The 25619-nt window shown below is 49.8% G+C and overlaps 1 protein-coding gene across 6 annotated transcripts in view; it reads left to right on the forward strand.

Moving 5' to 3' along the window:
- NTRK3 (neurotrophic receptor tyrosine kinase 3) overlaps positions 1–25619 on the forward strand; it is a 395937-nt gene that overhangs the window by 227092 nt on the left and 143226 nt on the right. For all 6 annotated transcript variants that reach the window (XM_060617703.3, XM_060617697.3, XM_060617698.3 and 3 more), the window contains exon 12: positions 1833–2021. In XM_060617703.3, the coding sequence (XP_060473686.1) occupies positions 1833–2021 (189 nt within the window). The remainder of the gene's footprint in view (positions 1–1832; positions 2022–25619) is intronic.

Raw genomic sequence — 25619 nt, forward strand, 5'->3', positions numbered from 1 at the left:
TCCGTAAATATTCCCCCTGCAGCCCCTGTAAGCGAGCTTTCCTCATTTTACATTGCATCTTCCAAAACACTGAAATACCTTATTTCTTCTCATCTCCCCTCTTCTTGCTCTTTGTGTACAAATATTTCTTTAATTTTTCTTTCTTTCTTTCTTTTTTTTTTTAATATTTTAGAGACATTTGGGGTGGGAGGAGTGGTAAAAACCCGTGCTCTGCTTTCACTGATGAATTGGAATCACGATGAAGTTTTTCAAAGTTTACAAGGTGTTTTCAGGCACTGGCCTCTCTGGTTGCAGGGCAAGTGATTATCGCCACTCATTGCTGCTTTTCCACACGGTCTCCAAACACCATCAGGCATTTGTCATGGATTGGAATAAGCCTGTCTGTGCCGACAGAGTAGAATTCAGGGTCCCCAGCTTGCATTTACTAGTCTCCCTTTTAGTTCTGCCTCATTGGTGCTTCCCCTCTCTATTTGATGGGAAATACTCTCCCCATAAACTTCAGTAGATGTAATGGATTTCTGCCGTGGAAATATTGTTCAAGTCGCAAAACCAAATCACAGCAGGCACTTTGTCTTGGGACCACGTGTCTTGCAAAGCAGCCATTTCAAACACTAGTTGTATGAAGCCACAGTCACAGCTAATGCACTTTACCCGGGTTCTGTTTGTACGTATGGGAGAACCTCACCACCAGACAGAACCATTGCTCTGCCAAGATGGCGGCAATAATTATCTCTGTAAATAACCCCACTTACTGGGTTTCTTCTTTGGGTTAGAAAATTGTGGAGCCGGGGTTGGTGAAGACACGAATGATGTTCCTTGAAGCCACTGGGGCAGGGTGGATCCTTCAAGAGTGGGATACTGACTCAGTTGCCTGAAGGCTATCAGTGATGCAGACAAATTACTGTCACTTTGAAAGCTGGCTCAGGCTCCCTCTGGGCTCATACTGGGCTTATTTCCCCGTGGACTGAGAGAGGTAGAGGTGATAGAGTCCAGCGAAAGCTACATACGTTCCTGTAGGATTCCAAGGGCCACTCTGGAAAGGCTCTCAGCCTCCAAGGCTCTAAGTAGAGGCTCCAGATCCTGGCCATGCCAGGGACTCACACAGAAGCTCTTTAAATCTTGACGCCCAGGTCTGTCCCCAGACCAACTGAATCAAAATCTGGAGGTGGGACCCAGCATCAATAGTTTTTAAAGCTCCTGGGGCACCTGGGTGGCTCAGTCAGTTAAGTGTCCGACTTCGGCTCAGGTCATGATCTTGCGGTTCATGAGTTCGAGCCCTGCATCGGGCTCTGTGCTGACAGCTCAGAGCCTGGAGCCTGCTTCAGATTCTGTCTCCCTCTCTCTCTGCCTCTGCCCTTCTCACAGTGTGTCTCTTTCTCAAAAATAAATAACAAAACATGAAAAAAATTAAAAAATAGTTTTTAAAGCTCCTGAAGGGAGGAGGAGCAGGGTGCAAGTTCCTGCTGTGTAAAAAAAAAAAAAAATTTCAGCCCGTTGTTCCTACATAAGCCAAGAACTCATGTAAAATTTGCATTATTTTGAACTAATTTGGATTTGGAGGAAGTACAAATAATTCATGTCCTAGTCACTTTGATACACTTATTTTGCAGCTGTTTCCATGGTGTGTGATAGGGTGGATGTTTCTCTCAAGAAAGAGAATGCAGAGGTGGTTCTTTGAATGCAGACTCCAGAGCGTTCGGGGAATACTCTTGCAGTGGATTTTACTCTTATGGAAATGTGGTGGCCAAAATCATGAAAGGGTCTGTGGGCAGGGCCAGGCACTGGCCAGACATGACCTCATCAGAGTCCTGTGTCTCTCCTGTTGTGTGCAGGCCCCGTGGCTGTCATCAGCGGCGAGGAGGACTCAGCCAGCCCGCTGCACCACATCAACCATGGCATCACCACACCCTCGTCGTTGGACGCTGGGCCAGACACGGTGGTCATCGGCATGACCCGGATCCCGGTCATTGAGAACCCCCAGTACTTCCGTCAGGGACACAACTGCCACAAGCCAGACACGTGTGAGTACTGGAGTAGAATGTTGTCCCTTCTGGGGAGGGCCGGGGAGGGGCATGGCAACAGACCACCTAGCTGGGGTTCTGGAACCTTCTGAGGTGACCTGCCACCTGCTAACCTCCCACTCTCTAAGAGACCCTCCCTGTTTGTCTCAAAACTTGAAAAAAATAGCCTCATCAAGGGGTCTCCGTTGGGGCAGAGGGGGCTCAGGATGAGAAGTAGCCCAGAAGCAGGAGCCCCAGCCCCACATGGAGAGGTGCTCCCAGTAAGGCAGGGGGCACAGACCAGGCTGGTCTTCTCTACAGACCTGGCCTCTGCATTTAGGAAGTGTAACCTGACTCTGTCCAGACAACAGCCCCTGAGGCTATCAGACCCTCCACCCCAGCCTCCTCCATGAGAGGGCAAGGGAATGAAGGGTGGTGGGCACCTTTTGAATGGAAACATCTCTCTAGCTGCCCCTCCGGTGCCCTGAAGTGCGCACTTTCTGAGCATCTGATCCTGGTCCCAGCACTTGGACACCTCACCTCCCTCTGCAAGATGTCTCATTCCGATCAGAGGACTCAGGGCACCTGTTTCCTCCTCGTTTCTTACTTGCTGTTGGTTCCAGCCCCTCTCTTTGTGTTCCTGCTGAGTTCTGCTAGGGCCTCTCCCAGCTCCCAGGGCCTCTCCCAGCTTCCGGAGCCTCCGTGGCTTGGACCTTCCAGCCAGCAGTTCTTCCCTTCCCCGTGTCCCACGGTCAGTGTAGGGCTGGCAACCCCAACGCATAGCCTCCCCTGCTCCTGCCCTCAAGAAATGGTCGGCTAGTTCAGGAGACACAGCAGAGGCCCCTGGAGATTGCCTGAGAGCTGGAAGGGATGGAAAGACTGGGTTATGGTAAGGCCTCATCTTCCGACAGGAAAACTGAGATACGGGGAGGCTGCGAGTTCCCTTCCCCGTCCCCAGGCTTGTGCCGTAGGTTCTCTTCTTCTGTCCGCGGGGCTCAGGGTTTGGCCACGGAAGAGGCACCTCGAGTCTTGCTCTTCCAAGAGCTGTACTCGGGCCACACTGTCGCTCACGGAACTCTTGCTGCTCCCGCTGGTCCGTCCTACGGCAGAGTGGGCATTCAGCTGTCTCACTGACCTTTGCTTCTGTTTTTCTGGTTCCAATTTTTAGAGAGAGGATTACCACAGTGGGAGGTTCTGGGCTCGAGTCAGAATGAGATCATCATGTGCCTTCCAACCTTGGGTGTCCTCCAGAATTGGTCTCTGTGTTTATCGGACGCCCACCCCCATCAGTGTCAGAGGAAGGATATCTGGGTTCCGGACCAGGGCAAGGGAAGAAAAATACCTGTGTGTCAGACAAATAGTGGGGGAACACAGTGCTAAGAATGGTTCTGCTCTGGCTAAAGGTCTTGCCTCCGGTCAGGTTCATCTTGGACTGGCCTGAGTGTGGCTGGAAGGAAAGGCTTTCTGGGGTGGTAGCATGGAGTCCAAGCCAGGTCTAGAGTTGACGCTGTGAGCTTTTCAGAGCCATGCTAGCATTTGAACAGAACTTAGGCCTTGCTGTATTGAATACACAATTGATTCTCGTTATTTACAGTAGCTATGTTCCAACAGAGTCACCATGAACACTGAATTAGCGGCTGCTGAGCCCTTGCTCCTAGGAGACATCCAGGGTTAGGTTCCTGTGAGCATCTGGTCACAGCGTTTTTATCAACTAATCAATACATAACCTGTTTTATGTGTGCTTCTGTCTAAAGACGCCTATTTAATAGATATCCCTGGTTCATTAGCATTGAACTTAGAGTCAGCAGCACTATGACTCATGCCTGAAGGACGCTTTTCTAGCACCCGGATCTTACCTAACACACCTGTTGTTTCCGTAAGGCACACACACCACAGCCTTCTTGCTCATTGGAATGTTAGAAAGTCAGTGCTATGCTTGGGGCCATTGTATCCAGTGAAATCACCCACAAAAAATACACACATGCAGAAAATGGCACTAAAGGGACTACAGAAGGGACGCTCATTTACGGTAGGAGAGCTGAAATAAGAAGGTAGCACATCACGTGGAAATGTGCACATCGGGTGACTCGGATTTCTCGCCACTGCTTGCCTGTTTACGAATGACCATAAAAGCGCCCAAGAGTATGGGTTTTGGGGTGACGCTTACATTTTAGCAAGTGGGCGACTTTGTAAATCCGAAATCCATGAATAACGAGGGTGGAATTTCTGGGCTCCTGGCGTTCTAATCTCTGGGTCGCGTGAGCTCCTGATAACCAGCTTCCCAGGACGACTGCCGGGTGGGGATGAATCTGGCACGTGGGAAGGAGGTTTCCCCTGGGCCATCAGATTAAGTGCAAGCCGTGGAGAGAGCTATGGGATCGGAGTGTCCTTTGATATGGGGATCCAGTCCCAGCCAAGGAGCTATCGCAGTATGAAATGGTGTAGAGGAAAAGCCTTCCTTCCTAATCTCTGCATTTGTGATTCAAAGCGGACTGTTGAAGGATCCAGGCAGTACGTCCCTGTAAACAAGAAGGGGTCAGTGGAGGTGGAGGGGAAGCAGGTTTATGGATGAAGACTGGAAGGAATAAGGGAACAAGCCATACCTCCAGTGAAGGAAATCACAAGCTGCCTTCGGGTTGTTAAAACCCTCCAATACTAAGGGAAGTGTCCTTTTCGGGGAAGCGGCATATTTTGTCCTGTCGGTAGACCGCGGATGGCTCCCAACTGTTCTCGGAAAACATGGATGGCAACAACAAGGGGTGCGCAGGAGCCTCGTAATGGGACTTGGCTAGCCCCGCCTCTGTGAGTCCCGGCTGATTCACACTGACGGGGAGAGGCAGTGCCCGGCCCGCCTCTCAGCTGAGATTTGCCAGCCAAGAGGCAGCAGGTCTCTGATGACAAAGGCTTTATCGGTTGAGAAAAGTGACTCCGCGGCACATCTCCGTGTGCAGTGAGACACTGTCATAAATAATTAAAACCACATGTGCCTTGGCACATCAAGAAGCAGAGAACATTCGTGACTCTGCAGACGGGGCTGGGGTCACTCCTTTCGGGGAAGGAGAATGGCAAGGCACAGGGTATTAAGGGAGGAAAAGATCTCCTATCATCTCCTGGGGGCTCTCCCATCGATTCCCTCCCACGTCCCATGGGAGATGGGCAACGTGGGGAGAGATTGCAGGGACTCGTACACCTGCCTTGAGACACTGTTTCCCCCGGTTTCCCAGTGATGGATGTCGCACAGAAGCACCTTTCTTTCCGCAACATGTGTTTACCATAAATGGTGGGACCTTTTTGACCAAAGAGGTCAGGATGCTTCTCCCGTCCCCTCCTTTCCCTCTATCTGTCTTTCAGTCTGGTCCCTGACAGTTTTCCTAGCCTGTCAGGGCTGCAGGGACGTTTGGGGATCGCCTCATACCTTCCCTTATCAGATGCTTGCCTGTGTTCCCAGCAAGCACTCCGTGCTCAGCATTGTCTTTATTCTCAATTTATTCAGCCTTTCCAGGGACTCTGAAAGACCTGAATGAAAAAGCTCCTCCTCGGGAGTAGGTATGGAATCTGAAGCCTAATGAGGCCCCCTCATTGTTTATTTACAGCCCCCCTGGTTCTCGAAAATATCAAGGAATGGATACAGGCCTCCTTGTCACACAGCCGATGGGGGGCTAGATCCTACAGAACTAGAAACTGCGGGGCCGGTCTAGATGGGCCAGCGGGGGGAGGTGTGGCGGTGTTTGTAGCGACGTGGAGCCCTCGGTTACCTTGGTCACCCTCGTGACAGCCCTCGGCTGCAGTCTGTCCTGCAGATGCTGGGGCTGGATCCCGGCTGCTGCCTGAGGAGTCACGCGTTGGCTCTTTCCGCGGGCCAGCTGGAAGGCGCCTTGGCCCTGCATAAAGCCCTGGAGTTCTCTGTTCATCCCCTTCTCCAAAACCCATTTTCAGAAGACCGTCGCCTCTTGCTTGGGAGAGCAGAGGCCATTTGGGGAGCCAACCTGTGCCTGCCTTCCCGCCCTCCCTTGCTCTGTCCCCAGGTCAGGGCGCCTGCCTTATTCACAGGGTGTCTCTGTCTTGCTTGTTACCTTCCCAGAGTCGGCCCGCCCCACCTCTCCATCCCTCTGATCTCGCCAGGGACTCCGCCCCACCCCGGCCAGCCGTCCCCTCCCCTCTCCTCCCCTGCAGAGAGTGTCTGTTTGCTCACCTTCCACTCACCCCCGAACCTCCTTAAGGTCCCTGCCCTGCAGCTCCATTTCCCTCTCCGCTTCTCCAGGAACCCTGACTTGGCCACCCTTGACCTCTTTGCAAAACTGGACCGCACCCTTTTGTGTTGTCTTTGTCTTCCTCCGAGTCACTGTCGTTGGGCTGATTTTTCTCCCTTTCATCCGTTCAAAATGGATTTATTGAGGGTTTGTGGCAGGCCTCCTTTGAGGCTCTGGAAACAGTGGGGAACGGGACACGCGTGGTCCCTACCCTCAGGAACTTGCTGCCAACTATAGCTGATCTCCAAGTGGCAAACGGCACCCCCTGCTCCCTCGGGGCCACTCGTGGAGCCCACCTTCCACCTTTCTGCCTGGTGCTTCACCGGCCTTTACCCCTGGTGGCTTCCTTCCAGAACACCAATCCCACACCTGCTGCTTTAGTGTAATTCCTGCTTGAAATGCCCATCTCCCCTCCTCACTCGGCCCCCACACTACCCCTTCCTTCCTTTCTGCACCCCTATTCATCATTCAGCATCTGGCTCATTTCCAACCTCTTCCTAGGCCCAGGCGATGGCAAAGTGACCCTTCCCCCCTGGGAACCCCTGGCTTAGAGTAAATGCCGCGCACTAGTCTTGAATGACTTTGAATCAAATCTTAGGTCATCCTGTCGCTTCTCAAAAATGTGTGCTCTGTTTCCCAAACCTGACTTTGAATGTGTTCCAAGAAGTAGCTCCTTTGTGTCATAATTCTCCATTATCTATTGAAGGTACGGTGTGGGACTAGAGGCAAAGGAGGAACCAACCAGTGTGTGTTGAGGACGCCTGGTGAGTGTATCCTCACGGCCCAGACTTTCTAGACACAAAGGGAAAGGTCATTGGTCTGCGTCAGCATCCTCCTCTGGACCAGACGTTGGGGTGGCATCGTACATCTTTTGTTCAGGCGATCTTGCACTCCCTCTCTGAGGAAGAGGCTGCTGTCCCCATTCTACAGATAAAAGAACTGAGGCTCAGTGAGCTTGAATGACTTGTAGATCACGTGGCTCTTGGGGGAGGGGCTGAGATTAAAACCCAGGCCTGCAGACACCAGCGTCCCTCCCATCTCCCATCCAGCCTCATTGTCAAGGACTGCAGTGATCCACAGGCATTTACTCTGTACCTCCTGCACTCACCACAGCTGGCTGAGGAGGAAGGAGGACAGTTTTATTGTTTTACGGAGGCTCACTTTGCTCCCCCTTTCCTGGATCAGGATAGCGCTGCGGATGGGCTCTTGAGGGATGGGATTCCCAGGAGGACCTTGGCTGAAGCTTCCTGTGGTCACGCGGCCGGGTCAGCCTTGGTCTGGCGATCGGCACTTACCCTTGTTCACAGAATCAAGTCCCCAGGGCATCGTGGTTGCCTTCGGATAAGGCAATACTTGGCCCTGGGGTTGAGTCCATTTGTGTTTATTTATTTACTTTTTGTTTTTAGAGCAGTTTCGGGTTCACAGAAGAATTAAGCAGGAAGTACAGAGAGCTTCCACTCACTCCCTCACACGCCTGCCCCCGGTTTTCCCTGTTCTTGCCATCTTGTGTTAGCGTGGTGCGTTCGTTACCATTGATGTGCCAGTACTGACATATTACCAATTAAAGTCCATGGTTTATGAAAGCATTCACTGTGCGTGTTGTGACAGAGCAGTGTCAACACAGAACAGTTTCACTGCCCTGAAAGGTCCCCCACGGCCCACCTGTCCACCTCCCTTCCCCACCCTCTGGCAGCCACTGATCCTTGTACTGTCTCTACAGTCTTGCCCTCTCCGGGTGTCATATAGTTGGAATCCTACCGTGTGTTGGCTTTTCCGATGGGCCTCTTTCACTTAGTGACGTGCGTTTTTGGTTCTTCCCTTCCAAGTTTTTTCGTGGCTTGATAACTTATTTCTTCTTATCCCGACTAAGGCTCCATCGAATGGATGTACCGCAGTTTCCTATCCCTTCACCCATCGGAGGACATTGTATTAATTTTCCAGGGCTGCTGTGACAAAGTATCGCCAACTGGGTGGGTTCAAACAATAGAAATTTACTCTCTTGAGGTTCAAGAGGCGAGAAGTCTAACACAGGAGGTCAGTGGGCCATGCTCCCTCTGAAACCCGTAGGGGAACCCTTCCTCACCTCTTCCTAGCTTCTGGCGGCATTGCCTGTGTCCCTTGCAACTACACAACTCTCCAGTCCTCTGTCCTCTCATGGCACCCCCTCTGTGTGTCCAGCCTCACACGGCTGCCTTCTGCATACACCGGGCCTAGTGGCTGAGTGCCCCGCCCCCCCCACTCCAGTATGACTTCATCTTGACTTAACTGATTACATCTGTAGTGACCCTCTTTCCAAAATAGGTCACATTCCAAGGTGCTGTGGATTAAGATGTCAACATATCTCTTGTTGGAGGGACCCACTCAGTCCACGGCAGACATCTGGTGGCTTCCTGTTTTGGGCAATTATGAGTAAAGCTCCTATGTACATTTGTGAGCAGGTTTTGCACAGACGTAAGTTTTTAACCCCTTTGAGCGAACACCTAGGTGTGTGTGTTTTCTGGATTGTTTGGGGAGAGTATGTTTAGCTTTGTAAGAGACTGCCAGATTGGCTTTTTCAAAGTGGCTTCACCGAGTCTGGTTCTTTTCATTTTGTATTAGACTGGCCTCCGCCAATCAGCTCCTACCCGAGGATCTCCTGGGATAGTATGCACCTGCCTTCTTAGTGTGCTTTCTGGAGAGTGTGTATGTGCATACACATGTGTGTATGATGCACCTTCTCTTGTGCTCTAAGCTCTACCAGCAACTGCTGATTGTATACTTTTTACTGGATGCTCACATAGACTAATAGTGAGCATGCTTCACACCTGACTTGTCACTGGTCAGAGGCCAGGCACCATGTTCACTGCAAAACCGGCCCCTCGGTTTGCTGACTGGGGTGTTTACCATGGGGCCAAGCCCAGCCCCTGGTGGCCTTCACCTTTCCAGCCTCTGACTCCTTTTCTGTTTTGGTTTCCCCGAAGCCTTGCTGATGCCTTCTCTTTCCCCATGTGTCATTGTCAAGCTGGCTCTGGATTCCTGGGCCTCCTGTACCGGTTCTGTTTTCTACACTAGTGTCTGTGCTTGGAACCATAGGTGTGCACTTAATTGTCAGCCCCTCCTGGCTGGTCACCTCTTTCCCTACATATGCCACACACCCTCCCCGGCTGACCTGGCAGTTCTGTCCCGGGGTCTTCTTCATAGCTTCTCGTTCTCATGAGGCTGTCGAAACCCATCTCTTTTGGCTCCCTCAAACTCTCTCTTCTCCTTCATTCCCTGGCCGCTGAGCAGACCTTCACTGGGCTCTTACTAAGTGGCAGGTAACCCTACATTGGGCCCTGGGGTGGAGTGGAGGACCTGCCCTTCCTAACACCTCTTTGGCTACATTGCAGCTGCTTGGGGGTGCTGGCCTCAGGGCATCCCCCCTAACCCAGTCGGCCTACAAGACAATGACTTGCACACAGATAACCAAAGCGGGAGCCTCTAGGCCTGTGCCCTTTCAGCTGGAACTCGCTCGGGAGTGAGCGAGTGGCTCGTCTCCTCCTCTCCTGGGCCAGTCGGCCACGGAGCGTGCCTCTTCTGGAAGGGGAGCTGCCGAAGCCAGTTTCCCAGCTGTGGTAGGGAGCCCAGAGCCTGTGCATATAATGCAGTATTAATAGTGCGTTGGCATGATATAGATTTCTGTCACCTTCTGTACTAACAAACATCGCTTAGTGCTGGGTAATGATGGGTGTTTGTTCCCAGCCACTTAGCTCAGCATAATGGACTTGCAGATGAAATATGGAAAATGGGCTCCTTTGTCTGGGAGGCTGCCCCCCCCCCCCCCACGAGTAGCAGAAGTGGCGGCAGCGGCAGCTGCTACTGCAGAGTAAGGCTTTCTAGGTTTTTCTCTAGTTGAAGTTCTGATGGACTTGCCTGATGGAAGGAAGGGGATCTGGTTACAGGGCTGGGCTGTGAGCTCCTCCTCTGGGATTGCAGCTGGGAAGAGGAAGCTGGCATACCAGGGTCTGCCATTTGCTCCCTGTGGCTGATTTAGAAGGCCGGCTTGGCTAGACGTGACACGGAGAGAAATAGGACCGACGTGGGTGGAGGGGGGTGGGGGGAGGCATCTCCTCCTTTATTCTGCTGGGTGGATCTTGATGGGCCAACTACACGTACAGCTTGGATCAGAGGTTGGTGAAGGTAATACTGACATTTTGCCTTAGCCTTTTTTCAGTGATGGGCTGTCTCCAGGCTTTGCTCGCCAGGGAGTCTTTCAGAGGACATTTTAAGTGAACGTAGATTAGGATTGTTTCCCTCTGGTTCTTCTTTAAGCCTGTTTTCAAATACAACTAGACTAAGTAGCTGACCCCTGAGGATCCTGTGATGCTCGGTTTGGTGATCCCAACATTGCTGGAGGAAAAGATGGCTCTGGCGCATTACCAGTTGCCTTTCTTTCTGGAAAGAGCTAGATGATGCCAGAATGGGTTATCTTGGGAGTCAAGGCAGTTATGTCCTGGGCCCGCACTCTTGTCCTGAGGGTCCTAGCCCCTAGAGATTAACCTCTGTTGGTCGCCGACTCCCAGGACCCCCAGATCTAGGCATAAACTAAGCATGACATTTGGTCTTTGTTTTTCCCTGTCCCGGGAAGACTATCCATTTCCCCTCAATTACATGAAAACCGTAGACATTCGTGAGCACACACTTTGGGGCCGTAACCAACTAGCCCAAAGAGACAGACTTCCCTCCATCTTCCTGAGCCAAGACAACCTGCCTTCCTGTTGGATATCATGACCTCATCTGTTCTGTGCTTCCGTGCGATAATCACATACTCAAAGTTAGTAGCTGCATGCAGTCATGCTAATTAAGTAATTAGGTATAATTGTACTCACTGTAAATACACAGTAATTGGCTTTAAAAAAGTACTTGGGGGGAGAAGCACGTGCTTCAAGGTGGCTAAGCAAAGAAGGGGAAGACCCCCCAGCCTGGAGGGGCATCACTGCCCCCGGGCCTGGGGGGGAGTCACTCCCCACAGTTAAAAGTAAGGACGCTGTAGAGCGGGTCCTTGGCTTCCCTCAGAGCCCTAGCCGCAGAGGGACTACTTGTCCCCCTGGCCTGTCCTCGGTCTTGTCTTCAAGGAGTGGGAGGATTAAGCCCCCTCTGGAGATCCTCTCCAGCCCAAGACTAGCCAGAGATACATTTCTCTCTTCCCCTCCCACTGGATTCTGGCATCCAGTCTGTTCTGAGGTGTATCAGGGTGATAATTCAGAACCAGCCGAAAACACACACACAGGGGTCAGAGAGGAATCAAAAGTCGGGCTTTATTGCTGGACTGAAGAAAATTGCTTGGACTTAAAAATAAAAAGCCAAAGTGGGCTTCTTGGTGCCTCTCCCAAATCCTGAATTCGGGATGCGCACGCAGGAGTTGGGTCTGAGCAGCGGATGTTCATCTAGTTGCATGGGGGCAGCGGGTGTGGGGGGGTGTTATTGCCTGCCTCACCTTTTGCAAGCCAGGAGCTCAGCAACCCTCTAGAAAACCACACGTGCGGGGAGAGTCTCCCGTTTCTGTGTGAGCCCTGCTCAGAAGAGAAACCAGATGGTGAATGATGGACTCTGCTCATCTCACCCGTCAGATACATCACTCACTTCTCCGAGGTAGGAGCCAGGGGCACAGGTCGAGGGAAGGGTGGGGGGGTTCTTTCTGGTGTCTCCAACGAGATTAAGACTTCTCTTTTTTAATGTTTGTTTATTTTTGAGAGAGAGAGAGTGGGGGAGGAGCAGAGAGTGGGGAGGCACAGAATCTGAAGCAGGCTCCAGGATCCCAGCTGTCAACACAGAGCCTGTCGTGGGGCTCCAGTTCACGACCCGCGAGGTCATGACCTGAGCCGAAGTTGGACACTTAACCGACTGAGCCACCTGGGTGCCTCTAAAAACTCCTCTCTTATGGGCAGAGGCTAAAAGGTGGGAAAGGAGAAAAAAGTTCCCCACCCCCATGTTTAGGGACAGCAGGGAGCTCTATCATTCATTAGTGGTCGCCCCTATTAGTATTCTCTTTCCAGAAGCCCTTTTCCAGGAGAAAATGGTCATCATTTCCATTTCCTCTGAATGAGCACATGAGTCATAAGCCTGATGGGAGATTGCCAAAGGGGCCGGAGGTTCCCGTTGTGCTGTACTCTTCATGCTCAACGACTGAACACCCAAGCACTGCCCACCCATGGCGTAGCCAGAAGCCCAGAGGCCAAATGCCCTCCATCTTCTCCCCAGCTGCCTCGAATGCCATGTGCTCTGAGAGGTGCTAATAGGCATTTCTCAAAAACGATGTTCCGTGGTCAAGTACATTCAGGAAAACCTGGATTAACTAACTTTATTACTGTGGCATTCTGGGAGCCTTCAAGGATGAAGGTCATTGCAACGTTGCAAGAGGGGCCTTGGGTCTGCGGCGTTAGCCAGATTTATTGAGCCTCCGAGCCTGATTCTTGAGGTAGTCCTGTTAGCATCTTTGTGGACACAGATGTTCAGCGGATCGCATTCTGGGCTGTTCTGGGGGTTTGGGGTTCTGTTTTCGCCTCCCCGGCAGATGTGGTAACTCATGTGACAGGGTGCCCAGATGGGCCTGAACCCGTTTGGCATGTGTGCTGTCACATTTCTTCCCAAGCCTCTGGGAGGGACAGGAAGTGGCTGCGTTCCATGGGAATGCCCAGAGTTGGGGTGGTGGCATTCTTCAGGATTTCTGGCAGAGAGCTAAGCGCCCTTCATTCAAATGGATCAGGGGAGTCTTTGTCTGTTGTTCTCGGCCTAGAAGCTCTTGCAGGTGCCTCTAACTCTTCCTAAACCCCCAGATCCGGTGATGCTGGTCATGGCCAAATTTTCACTGCATTCCTGTTTCCTGCATTTCACTGTCTCCAGGCAGACTTGCCACTTAGGATTGAAATCTCAGGGAGCCGTTCCTAAGGAGAAATGCATGAGTTGCAGGCTGTCAGCCTCCCAAGCCACTGTTTCCAAACCATGGTGTGGAAGGTCAAAGTGCTTCTTTATTTCAAGAAGGGCATATGATGCTCTTGGCACGAAGTGGGCCAGGGCAAGGTCTCAACCAGCCGAGAGAGTGAACCGAACTCTTGATTCTAGGGGGTCATTTTTCATTAGAAAAGAAAGTAAAAGGAGTGTGTAGGGGGCTGGTCCTAGACCCTGGTCCCAGCCTACCTGCTCAGCCACCGTGGGACTCTGGGAGAGGCATCCAGCGTCTCTAAATTTGAGATGAGAAAACAGGACCGACCACCTGAGCTGGTATTTTTCGAGATGAAGTGGCATGAGAATTTGAAAGCGTCCTGTCATCTTGCCTAAGTGACATACACAGATCGTCTTTTCCCTGACAACAGTATTTTTACAACTGTTGTTACAACCCCTGATTCAAATATGCTGGTGGGGGAAACCAGCTCAGTGGTGTTAAGAATAGAGATTTTTCAAAGCCTGATGATATTTCTCAAAAGACAAGAATCCTTCCCTCCAACGACTTCTTTTCCCCAACGCTAAGAAATAGCGTTTTATCACCCAGATCCGCAGCCACCGAGATGCTCTTCGGAGTTAACACCATAATACCGTGGTTGTCAGGAAATGATCGATGTAGATGAGCAGTGGGCTCAGGCCGATTTCCTTTTGGGTTAATGAGACCGACACACCATGAGCCCGAACGGGGGATGGGAAAGAGACTCATAGCGGGATTCTTTCGTTTGTTTGGTTTTTACTCTTGGTTTTACGCCTCTCCTTGTCAGTAAACGTTACTTGGATGAGACTTCAGTGCCCGTGAACCCCCCTGCTTTACCCGTGTTCCTTCCCAAGTGCCTCTCACTGAGTTACTTGTATGTCTGTGCCCGTAGGGTACCCTCCACAGCTAGGGCTGTAATGCTCATCTGCTCAGGTGACTTCGTTTTTGAAATATGAGGCCCCTTCAGTCTTTTCTTGAGGAACGTATACATCCTCCAGACACACATGTACATGTATGTGGGTCTTGTCATAGTTGCACACGTATCTCACGTTTTGGGCACTGATTGTATCAGTTGAGGTCCTTTCGGCTGCAGGTGCCAGACAGTCGTGACCCACTGGGCTTAACACAAGAAGGAAACTGAGCATCACATTAGCTCCGCTAAATAGCTTGGGAAGGCTCCTGGCACATTAGGACTTCAGCTCTGCTTTTCTGTGATTGTCCTGCCTCTTGTCTTTCTGTGTTTTGCTTTACCACCAGACTGGCTCCCCTCATGGTTACAAAATGGTTGCAGGAGCCTCAGGCATCACCGCTAAGCACATGGACCCGGGGCAGCACAGCATTGTCTTTCCTTGTGTGTTGTTGAAACTGAGAAGACCTTTCCCCAAAGCCCCCAGGAGACATTCCCTCCTGTCTCATTAGCTGGAGTGATGTCGTATTCCTAAACCCGTCCCCCACCAAGAGAACGGAATTACCACACGCACTTGAGGCTCATCCAGATTCTCCTTTGGGCTTGGGGATGGAACATACTTCTCCGGAGGCACGGGGCTGCCTGGAGGGGAGTGGACACCGGCACAGAATCAGGGTTCTGTTAGCAAGGAAGAATCCAGGAGTGGCTGTTGGAAATGACAACGCCCGTCCCTGCGGTGCTTTGCCAAGGGTAAATCGTGCTCACCTTGTCGTGCGGCCTTGCCAACTGCTTCCGTCCTGCTCTTCTCAGAGTGAGCAGAAGCCTCTCGGGATAGAGGTGGTAGGAGGAGGATGGGAAAAGTGATCCTGTGTCAGTTTTACCCCCCCCCCCCCCATTTTTCTCCTTTTAGGGAGAGCAAGCTGGCAGTTTGTGGTTGTCGTCATCGCTGTTCTGGTCGGGTAAATGGTCCCGCTGATTTGCAAGGCTATACTTACATGCCCGAGCAAGGAAAAATTCCTTCATGTGGCTTCAGCTGGATGTGATGATCTCAGTTGAACAAGCTGTGTGAACTCCTGGGAGCTGCTGTGTGATCCTTGGGGAGCGTGGTTTCTGGGGAGAATGTGGGGGCAGGGGTGAAAAGAGGGTAAGCAGGGAGGGGGTTGGTGAGGAGAAGAGAATCAACACCTCCTCAATACCTGTCAGTGCCTATTACTAACCAGGCTCCGAATCTCAAGTACCTTACAATAATAATAAAATCTTTCACTGCACAGTACTTGCTCTCAGGCACCTGAAAACAGTCAAAATAGGGGCACCTGGGTGGCTCAGTTAAGCATCCGACTCTTAATTTCGGCTCAGGTCATGCTCTCATGGTTCGTGAGACGGAGCCCCACGTCGGGCTCCATGCTGATGGTGTGGAACCTGTTGGGATTCTCTGTCTCCCTCTCTCTCTGTCTCTCTCCCACTCATGCTCTCTCTGTGTCTCTGAAAATAAATAAATAAACTTAAAGAAAGAAAACAGCAAAAATATAATAGACGGGCTTAATTTTTAAAAACTATGGGGTAGGTGCTGTTGCTGAGAAAAGTGAGGCACAGGATAGGTAAGACATTTGCTGTAGTCTCGTGGCTAGGAAATGACAAAGCCATGGTATGACAGAGCCTGCCACCTGCTCTTCCCTTCATTAGATCTTTCTACATGAAGCCTACCTGGTACGTAAGTGTTGCGACCCCCACTTGGCAGATCAGGAAACTGTGGTACTTGCCCAAGGTCGCTGTCTGGTCAGTGGTGGAGCCAGGGTTCCCACCTGGGGGTTCAGGAACGTGCCTGTGCCCTGGCCCGGGCTGCCTCCCCTTCCTGGTAGCTGACCTCCACCTGTACCCCACCTTCTGGGAGACTGAGGATGGTCTTGCAGATTCCCAGACAGATGCTAGCTTGGGTGGCCCATGGGGCCCACCATGGAGTCAGCAGAAGGCAGTCCCCCTCTGGCACTCCCATGGCTCCTGTGTAGGCAACCCCTTCTTCATCCCTACCCCGGGAGGCCATCTGGAGCCTCATTGGCCTGGAAGGTGGGCCTCTCAGTGGGGTAGAGATGGGCGCTGGAGAAGGGTGCTGGAGGTTGTGTGTGGGCTGCACGGAAGGAGGAGGACCACAGGCCTTAGAGCCAAGTTGGCCTCGTTTTCGGCCAAGCGTCCTCTTACCCTGTCCCTGGTGGCCGTGTAGCTTAATTTGTCACCCAGATTGTGGCCAGCCGGGCCTCTCACCAGGTGCTGTGTTAGCTCCCATCCATGCCCAGACCTAGAATTCCTGGTGATGCAGCAACTCTTCGTTTTGGATTCTGCTGAGTCGGGCGGCCCTAATGCCACCGGTAATGAAGAAGTGTTGGGACTAAACTCCTAATGGCTCATTGATTGGTTGAATTATGCTCAGTGTAATTCTGAAAATAGATTTTAAATATGTGCTTGGGGATTTGTGGGGATTGGTTACTTAGGAGCTTTAACTCAATCGTGGCTGGTTTGACAGAGACATCAATGCTGGTGGCCTCCGCTGGCGCCATGCTGTTCGCCACGCTCTTCACCAAGGCGAGGCCCCACCCCGGAGCCAGGAAGCTGGCCGGAGGGCAGTGTGCGCATGCGCAGGAAGGTCCCCTTCCCGTACATACACACCCCTTGGCGGAGGTCTTGAGAAGGTCACTTTGGTTGACCCAACCATTTGCAAACCTCTCCATGTTCTTAGGATGGACGGAGGAGACATGTAGTTTCTGGATTCTCCCTTAGACATCCTCTGACATCAGGGAGTACAGACTGTTGCCTGCCCTTTCTCCGATTCCAAGTTTTCGCTTTTCGTGGAGCTACGACTTGGGGGAAGCAAAGGGAAGCCTTCTCAAAGACTCAGCGTCTCTGCATATTCCAGCATCATCTGGTCTACCCGACATCCTTGACTGGGTCTAATGGGGGAGCCAAAGGGTCTGGTGCTGGGCTTCTGATACCTCGCTGCTTTTTGTGACTGTCGGGTTAATTTGCAGACAATAGAAAAAGGAAGCAACCCTCAGCAGATAATACAGAGACCTCCCAACATGCCTATAATTACCATCCTTATCTACTTCTTTCCCTCTAACCAATCGGGGACCTAAAAGGCCTTCCATTTCTGGGGCACGCTGGGTCAGAAACCAATGACGGATGTCATGGCTTAGCTTCCATAAGGCACAGTAAGACTGTATTTCTGAGGGGAAATTGGTCAGCGGTCTTTTTTCCGAGAGCTTCTAATGCTACTCCTCCATTTTGACCTCTATCTGAAAGACTGTGTTTCCTTATACCCTTCCCTGGGGTAATTTATACCCAGCCACTCATTAGAAAAAACGGTATCCTCAGGGAAGGGAGGAAGTAAAAACAAAACCTGGAAGAAAAGAAAAAAGAAATTACACTCTGCTCTAATAAAGAAATTACTGACGTTCTACATTATGAACTGTATTAATTTTTAATGGCTGAGAAAGGAGTTGATTTATAATGCATCCTTCTCGGCTGCAGTGCCTGTCCCCAGCTAATAAATAAATGACAGGTCTCTTGTATTAAAAGTATCCGTCATTTTACATTGTTGGAATGTAGATGGCAGAGGCGTTGAGTGAGAGGCTCCTGGGAGCGGGTGTGCCCTGCTGTGCCCATTTGCAGAGGGAGCTGGCATGGAGGGTGGCTTAGCTCTCCAACTGGAGGTCAGCTCATTTCTCCCCTTTGGTCTCAGCAAAGTGACCCAAATAGCTGCAACTCTTAATGGTCCAGGGAAGAGTTCGTAAGAAGGGGTAGTGCTATGCTCGGGGACAGTTCTGATGGAAATTTAAATTCCGGACCCTTAAGCAGAATTGCCCATGGCTTGTCCCTGCATGTCTTGACCAGATACCGCAGGATTCCGTGTTAGCAATTGATCCTTTGTTGATGCTCATGTATGACTCACAGCTCTGGTTCACCTCTGTATGCCTCTTAGGAAAAAAATAATAATAATAAAATAAAGCCTGATATTTATTTTTCCTTCCAAGTAGTATATACTCATTGTAAATATTTTGGGGGGAGTTCCGGAAAAGTTCGGAGAAGAAAATAAGAACTGCCCCACATACTGCATGCACCCAGGGATAAATGCCGTGAACATGTTGGTGCCCTGCCTTCCAGTCTTTTTTCTTTGCAGAGATACACGGACGAACACATAACACACGCGGACATTCATACGCCGACACATAAGCTTGTATTATGCAAAGACAAGACCGTATTTGGCACTCGGTTGTATAATCTGAATGTGTTCATTTAGCAATGTGCCATGGGCCTTTATTCCATATCATTAAAAATCATGCAGCTGGTGTCTGTGTGTCCAGCCAGGGCTGTTTTCACACCGGTGCCATGTACAGCTCTGGCAATCAGTCAATCAAAATGCACTCCTTTGTTCTCCATCACAATGCCAGCTCCAGTGTAAACACAGTGCGGGAGAAAAAAATGAGGACAAAAGATGGGTCTTACACAGAACCCCTAATTATGGAACAGCTACTGGCTGCAGAGTCGATGCAGTGAGGCCGAGAGAGGAACAGAGTGGCTGGCACCGTCCCCACGTGAGGGAGTCCACACTCCAGCTGGGGAGAGAGGCCCCTAAGAGTTCCTGGTGATCCAGGCATGAAGCGTGTCTCAGAGATGCATGTCACAGGAGCCCTGCAGCTAGAGGGCTGGGTGTGTGCACAGAGAACACCAGCTTGTTTAAAGTAGGGGAGGAGAGGCTTGGGTGATGGGCGACAGAGGGTTGCGGCTTTCTCTAAAGCCAGGGGGCACTTAGGTGGAGATGGAAGGTAAGGACCTTCCAGGCCACGGTGGCAGTAGCTGGAAGCGGAGACAGGCTTTGGAGGGACAGGGATGGGCGGTCACGGGGGACCGGAGAAGAGCCCCTTGCGTGGAGGGAGCAGATCCCGTGCCAGTGTTACACAGTGTAGGTTATTGAAGCAACAGTTATGAATTTATTCATAGAATTTGCATTTAAATAGTTCCAGTCTTTATTTACCACGCTTGACATTGTTATCAGTTTCTCAGAAATAGGTAATGACTTGAGAAGTAAAGGCGCCATCGACATTATAATAAAAAAGGTAAAACAAAGTAGGTGATTCTCTTTGAATTTAGGGACAGTTTCAAGCAGACACCGAAAGACATCCCCCCGCCCCCCGTTCTAGAAAGAGCACAAGAAATGTTATTTAGAAAATGAGAGAGATTTAGCGATCGCTGCCAGCAGGTTCGACAACTTCTGATTTATTTATATTGTCTTCAGAGGCTTATAAAAATGGAAGTTTGCCTGGATTTGGAGACTAGCGTTTGGGCCCTTCCATATATGAATTTATTTCTTGATTTGTTGTGTGCGTTTCTAAACATAGATAGACCAGTGCCTTTTGCTTCTGAAAAAAAAACCAAAAAAACAAAAAAAAAACAAACGAAAAGTCTCTGAAGCTGGTAGGGAGAGCAATCAGAGACCGTGTGCCCGTGAGGAATCTGCTCCCATGTTGCAGGAGAGGTACTGCAAGGCAGAATCCCGGAAGCATTCATTCCTGAAGCATTGGAGGGAACCTGTCTTTTTGCTGTGGCAGCCCGAGATCAAGTCTTCCCTGGCCCTGGTTTTATACCCAGTCCATTGCAATTACAGTATGATCCTTGCTCATAGTTTTACCTTCAGATCTTGGACCCAAAATTATTCCAGCAAAAGGACTTGGCTCAGAGTCTTTTTGAAGATTGTCTGCGATCCTAGTGGCATTAAAAAGGAGGCAAGTTTGTGGCTAGACGTCTACCTGATTCCCACATAGTTTCTATGTTACTGAATGCATTAGCTCACAAAGGGAGTTCGTTTCTACGTCTCAACTTCTTTTTTTTTTTATTTATGTATTTTGAGGGAGAGAGACAGAGAGAGAGAGAACTCGAGCAAGGGAAGGGCAGAGAGAGGGGGAGAGAGAATCCTGAGCCGGCTCCGCACCGTCAGTGTGGAGCCCAGTGTGGGGCTCCAACCCACGAGCCGTAAGATCATGACCTGAGCTGAAACCAAGAGTCAGACGCTTAACCGACTGAGCCACCCAGGTGCCCCCTCCACATCTCAACTTCTAAGTGACTTCACGTGATTTACAGTTGACAAACAGCACACCGAGGTTTTTCTTTTCGTTGTTTCTGGCTGTTACTCTGTCGCCAGCGGGTGGGTCCTTATCTCAGGCATTTTCTCGGCAAACTAGCTGATGGCACACTGGGTGTAGAGACCTGTGTTTGCATTCCACACCTTCCATTACCTGCTTAAATCCTGACCCGAAGGAAGGTGGTGTTCGTGATTTTTCAGCGTCCTGCCACTATATGTTTTCAGTGGAATTTCAGAAGACCGTCGTTCTTATAAGACTGTGATTCTCCAGATGTGGTCCCCAAACCAGTGTCATCAGCATCACCTGGAAACTTGTTAGAAATGCAAATTCTTGAGATGGCCCCATCCCCAGACCCACTGAATCAAAAACTCTGGGGGTGAGGCTCAGTGATTTTGTGCTCTAATAGGCCCTCCAGGCGATTCTGATAAACACCAGAGAATGAGAGGCAGTGTGTTAAGACACTGGTAGCCGCCCCCCCTTCCCCTCTCAGTTTGAAATATTTGAAGAAGTGGGGCTGTGTTTCAGGACAATAGTTGGTGGTACTTAAAATTTGCTATTAATTCAGTAAACATTTATTGAGCACCTACTAAGCTCTAGATACTACATTGGGTTCTCTGAGGACAGCTGAGTGAACAAATAGGTCGTTTTGATGTGGCTGCTTTGATATGAATATGTAAAAACGCTTTTTTGGGGGCAGTCATCACATAAACAAGAGGCCCTCATCTACACCCCTTATCCTCACCCCTCTGTGACTCCTGTGCTGTCCCTGGCTCCTCTAAATGGGGGATTTTGTCAGAGGTTGGGTCAGAGTATTTTGAGGGCGAGAAATGGGGTACGAGCAAGGTGTGGGGAGAGGCTGGGGAGGGGGTCAAGATGTCAGCTTTGCATGCTATTTGAAATAAAGATGCCAGGCGTAAAGGTTTTTGTTTCAAGCGGTGTGAAAATGCCTCCCATACTCCACACTCCATGTCCTAGCAGCCCCGTCAAAAGGGCTGCATTGGATTATCCCTGTCCCTCCAGGGGCCCATCATCTTGGGGGTTTGCGGCTGATGTGGAGATGGCAGGATGGGAGTCAGCTAGCTGAATGTGGAATTCTGCAAGGAACGACGTGTGCCGTGTCCTTCCTGGTCCCCGAGGCTCTTGGGCATGGGAAGAGCTCTGTAGGCTTGGGCTCTGGAACCTGGATTTGCTGCTGCCTGATCTCACTGAGCCTCCCTGTGTCCTAGTAAAGTGGAAGTAACGGGAGGACCTGCCTTGTCAGGGCTTTCTGTGTACTACGTGAAGGAATGTGTGCAAGGGACTTGGAACAGCTGCCTGCCTTTGGGGAGAAATGGCTACATTCTTTCAGACTGTTAGTACTGTCCTTATAGTCTGCCTCAGTTATGCTGAAGAAGGAATTTTATTGTATTTTATTTGTAAAGTTTATTTATTTTGAGAGAGAGAGACAGTGCGTGTGCGTGCATACACCAGCGGGGAGGGGGAGGCGCAGAGAAAGAGGAACAGAGAATCCTAAGCAGGCTCCATGCTGTCAGTGCAGAGCCCAGCGTGGGGCTTGAATTCATGAACCACGAGATCATGACCCGAGCTGAGATCAAGAGTCAGACTCGCAACCGACTGAGCCACCCAGTCGTGCCCCTGAAGAAGGAGTTTTAAATGTCCCAGAAACTCTCCTGCCCTATGAGGCCATCCAGGCAGTGTTTACTTGGCCCTGCAGATGTGGTTTGACATAATTTGCAAGTCACACTTTCCCCTCTGAAAGTAACGTGTGGTGGGAAATGTCTCCCCACGTGGAGTCAGTGGCACATTTGCTGACGTCATTCAGTGACCAGCCTGTGTGTAGGCAGCTAGGACCTGTGTATCTTCAGTCCTGGCTTCTCAGAGTTGACCCCTACTGTGATCCAACCAACCCCCAAGCTTCACCTCATTGCTAAGGTTGAGAAGGTGATTCTGCCAGAAAATAGCAGATTAGCGAGAATTTGATTCTGGTTTTCAAAGATTCTGAAAATAAATGAATACAGCAAATGTCCCTTAATATATTCAATTTAGATACATGTAACCTCTTCCTATTCAATATGGGAATGTACGCATCTTGTATATCCTTAGAATTTTGAGTACGCCACATTCTAATTAGTTCCCAGCTAAAATTTCTCAAATTCTTCTCTATTTTGATTTTTTAAAAGCAAACTGGAGACTGGGTTTTTTGGTAGTGAATGCTTACCAACGAGTAGGGATTATAGGCAGCAGGAATTGAGAGGCCAAGCAGGCTGGGGAACAGCATATGCAAAGGTATAGAGCCGTGTTCTGGATGAGTGGGATATAAGGTATGTGGCAAGAGACAGGTTATTATGGCCTGTGTGCCATGCTTGTTCATCCCAAACCATTTCAAGCTAATATTGGAGGACAGGAATATTCCCCAACAAGCTGTAGACCAAAAAGGAACAAAAAGAACATTTGTCAAAAAAGATGGATTTTTTCCCCCTTCTTGGGTAGTGTAAGGGTGGCAGTGCTGTGTGATGACAAGAACTTTGAACTGAAAATTAGAGAGCCAGATTCACATAACTGCTATGAACCCATTGGTGTGTGTGTGTGTGTGTGTGTGTGTGTGTGTGTGTAAATTCAGCAGCACTGGGGGTAAAAAAATACTTTTTTTTTTTGCTCTTACATTTGCAATTTCTGTTTGTCGGACCTTTAGTAGACAAAAGTCAGTTGTATATCTTTTAAAATAAAATTCTCTTTATTCAATACCTTTATTAAATTGCTTTTAGGAATAAAACCTGTTAGCAATATGTGAATATCTTCATGTGATTCATCATTTACAATAAAAAAGGATGGTTTTTAATTCTTCTCAACCTTTCCTTCTACTTCAGGAAAAAATATTAAAAAGCTTGGAGAAAGAACTACCAATTTACTTCACATCAATTTTTCTCCTTTCCCCAGGATATTCATATCTTCAGTCATCATTGAGGTGGTGGTTGGAGCCTTGGGAATGAAGTGATACGGAACGAGAGGGCGTACAGAGGAACAGAGTTCTAAACTAGTGCCGTGGGCCAGGCCAAGCATTAGGAAGGGGAAGAGGAGGAAAATGGAGACTGGGCAGGCTGTTGCAGAGGGCTCCCGCATGCAAAGGTGGGGAGAGTTTGCAGAAGGAGGGTGGTGTTGGAGATGGAAGGAGTAGACAGAGATCAGGCGCTGGGTCCTGGAAGTCTGGAGCAGAGCAGAAGAATGAGATTGATTACAAGGATCAAGAAGTGACTGGTAGTGGGGAAACAGGCCAGACAGCAATGAAGTGATGGAGAAAAATGGACAAGATGGCCACATTGCCTTGCAATTCTCATGGCTGTGTTGTATCACATTGTATGAATATATCACAGTTCCTTTATACATCTTACTGTCAGTTGACATCTGAGTGTTTCTTTCTTTCTTTCTTTCTTTCTTTCTTTCTTTCTTTCTTTCTTTCTTTCGGCTATCCAAAATAATGTTGCTGTGGGCACTAAGATGGTAAAGTGTATCTTTTGGTGAAAAAAACATACACACACACACACACACACACACACATGTATATATTTCTGTTGGAGATGTACTTATGATTAAAATTATTGGGTGTGTGGTTATATGTATGTTCAGTTACAGTATTTTTTAAAAATAAAGAATAGGGGCGCCTGGGTGGCTCAGTCGGTTGAGCGTCAGACTTCGGCTCAGGTCATGGTCTCACGGTTCGTGAGTTCGAGCCCCGCATCGGTCTCTGTGCTGACAGCTCGGAGCCTGGATCCTGCTTCGGATTCTGTGTCTCCTTCTCTCTCTGCCCCTCCCCTACTTGTGCTCTGTCTCTCTCTGTCTCTCAAAAATAAATAAATGTAAAAAAAGAAATAAAGAATAAAGGAGGGGCACTCAGATGGCTAGGTCAGTTGAGTGACTTTGGCTCAGGTCATGATCTCACGATTCATGAATTTGAGCCTTGTATCGGGCTTGCTGCTGTCCACGCAGAGCCAGCTTAGGATCTTCGGTCCCTCTTTACTCTCTGCCCCTTCCGATCTTGCACTCTCAAAAATAAATAAATCTTAAAAAAAAAAAGAAAGAAAGGAAATGTGTGCAAAGTGCTCAGCATGTAGTATTAATACCGTAAATTGAATGGTAGTTAATACCATCATCATCATCCTCCTCCTCCTCCTCATCAGAGGTACCCTCATATTTTTAACCACATGGAGAATTAAACTCCTTGAACATGTCACCAAAGCTGAGGTTTCTCCCACACGTCTTTAGCTATAAAGCCACAAATCTATGGGCAGTGACAACTCTCTTCTCACTAGACTAACCTCTGTCCCTCAACCAGAGGGCCCTGCGAGGCAGGCAGAGAAGAAGACGGAGAAGAAAGCCAGGACTCTGTCCTCCCGGAGCTGAGCACTGGCATCCCTCTCCTTCAGTCTTAATTTGTCTCTTCTCTGGTCGCAGGAGCGAGGCTGGTCTGTATGTCTGGGGTGTATGTGTTGCTGCTGGTGGAAAGGGGATCTGCCGGCAGGAGTGGCACAGAGAGGTGATGGTCACGGAGGTGGATCTTATTTATTCCACTTCCCGGTAGCGGTCAAGATAATATTTCAGGAACAGATAGGACTTTATGAATAATGGAGCATGGATCAAAGATACTGTAGCATCTGTTTAATATGAAAAATTGCTGGGGGCAGAGCCCTGGTTACTCTTCACTGCAACTCCGCTGCCACCAAGAATCTTGATTGCCGGGAGACTGGGGTCGAGCACGGGAAAATAGACTCACTTGCTGGCGTCAGAAAAGTTTAAATGGCCAAGTGCTTGAAGGCCACCGGTCCTGTGGATACCAAACGTGTGTCCTCAGTGGTCTGCGTTGGAATCACACGGGAGCTTTTAGACACACCACTCGGTCCTGGACCCCCCGCCCCGGAATCCTGGTTCGTGGTCTGGGAGTGGGCCTGCCCGTTTCTCTCGGGGGATCTGATGCACATGCAACTGCTGATCTCGTCCAGTCTTGTTGCTTTACAGATGGGGAGACTGAAGCCCTGTGTGGTTAAGACCCTTGTCCTGAGAGGTACCGTGTTGTGGGTGGCCTTGGTCGAGTTAGAACCGGGTACCCTCCCTTCTTTTTGCATTTACATTTCCCTCCCAACATCCAACGCGTGGATGGTTCCTTGAGAACCACTTGTGTTCCTCTCTCTGGTTCTGCAAGTATATTATTTCCTCTTGGTTAGTCTCAGGACTCTGCTCTTTTTCTTAGATAGGCCCAACTCAGATGAATTTTGACATCTTCCTTTTGGGGGACACTTTCCTTCCAAAAAGGAACCTCTTTTTTTCTAGTGTATGCGAATATTTTGGTTCTGTTGGATCTCTGCAACTCTACGGGGATGTGGCCAAGTCATCCTAGTAGAA

This window comes from Panthera onca, chromosome B3 (genome assembly GCF_046562875.1).
Source record: "Panthera onca isolate mPanOnc1 chromosome B3, mPanOnc1 haplotype 2, whole genome shotgun sequence".
Lineage (NCBI taxonomy): Eukaryota > Metazoa > Chordata > Mammalia > Carnivora > Felidae > Panthera > Panthera onca.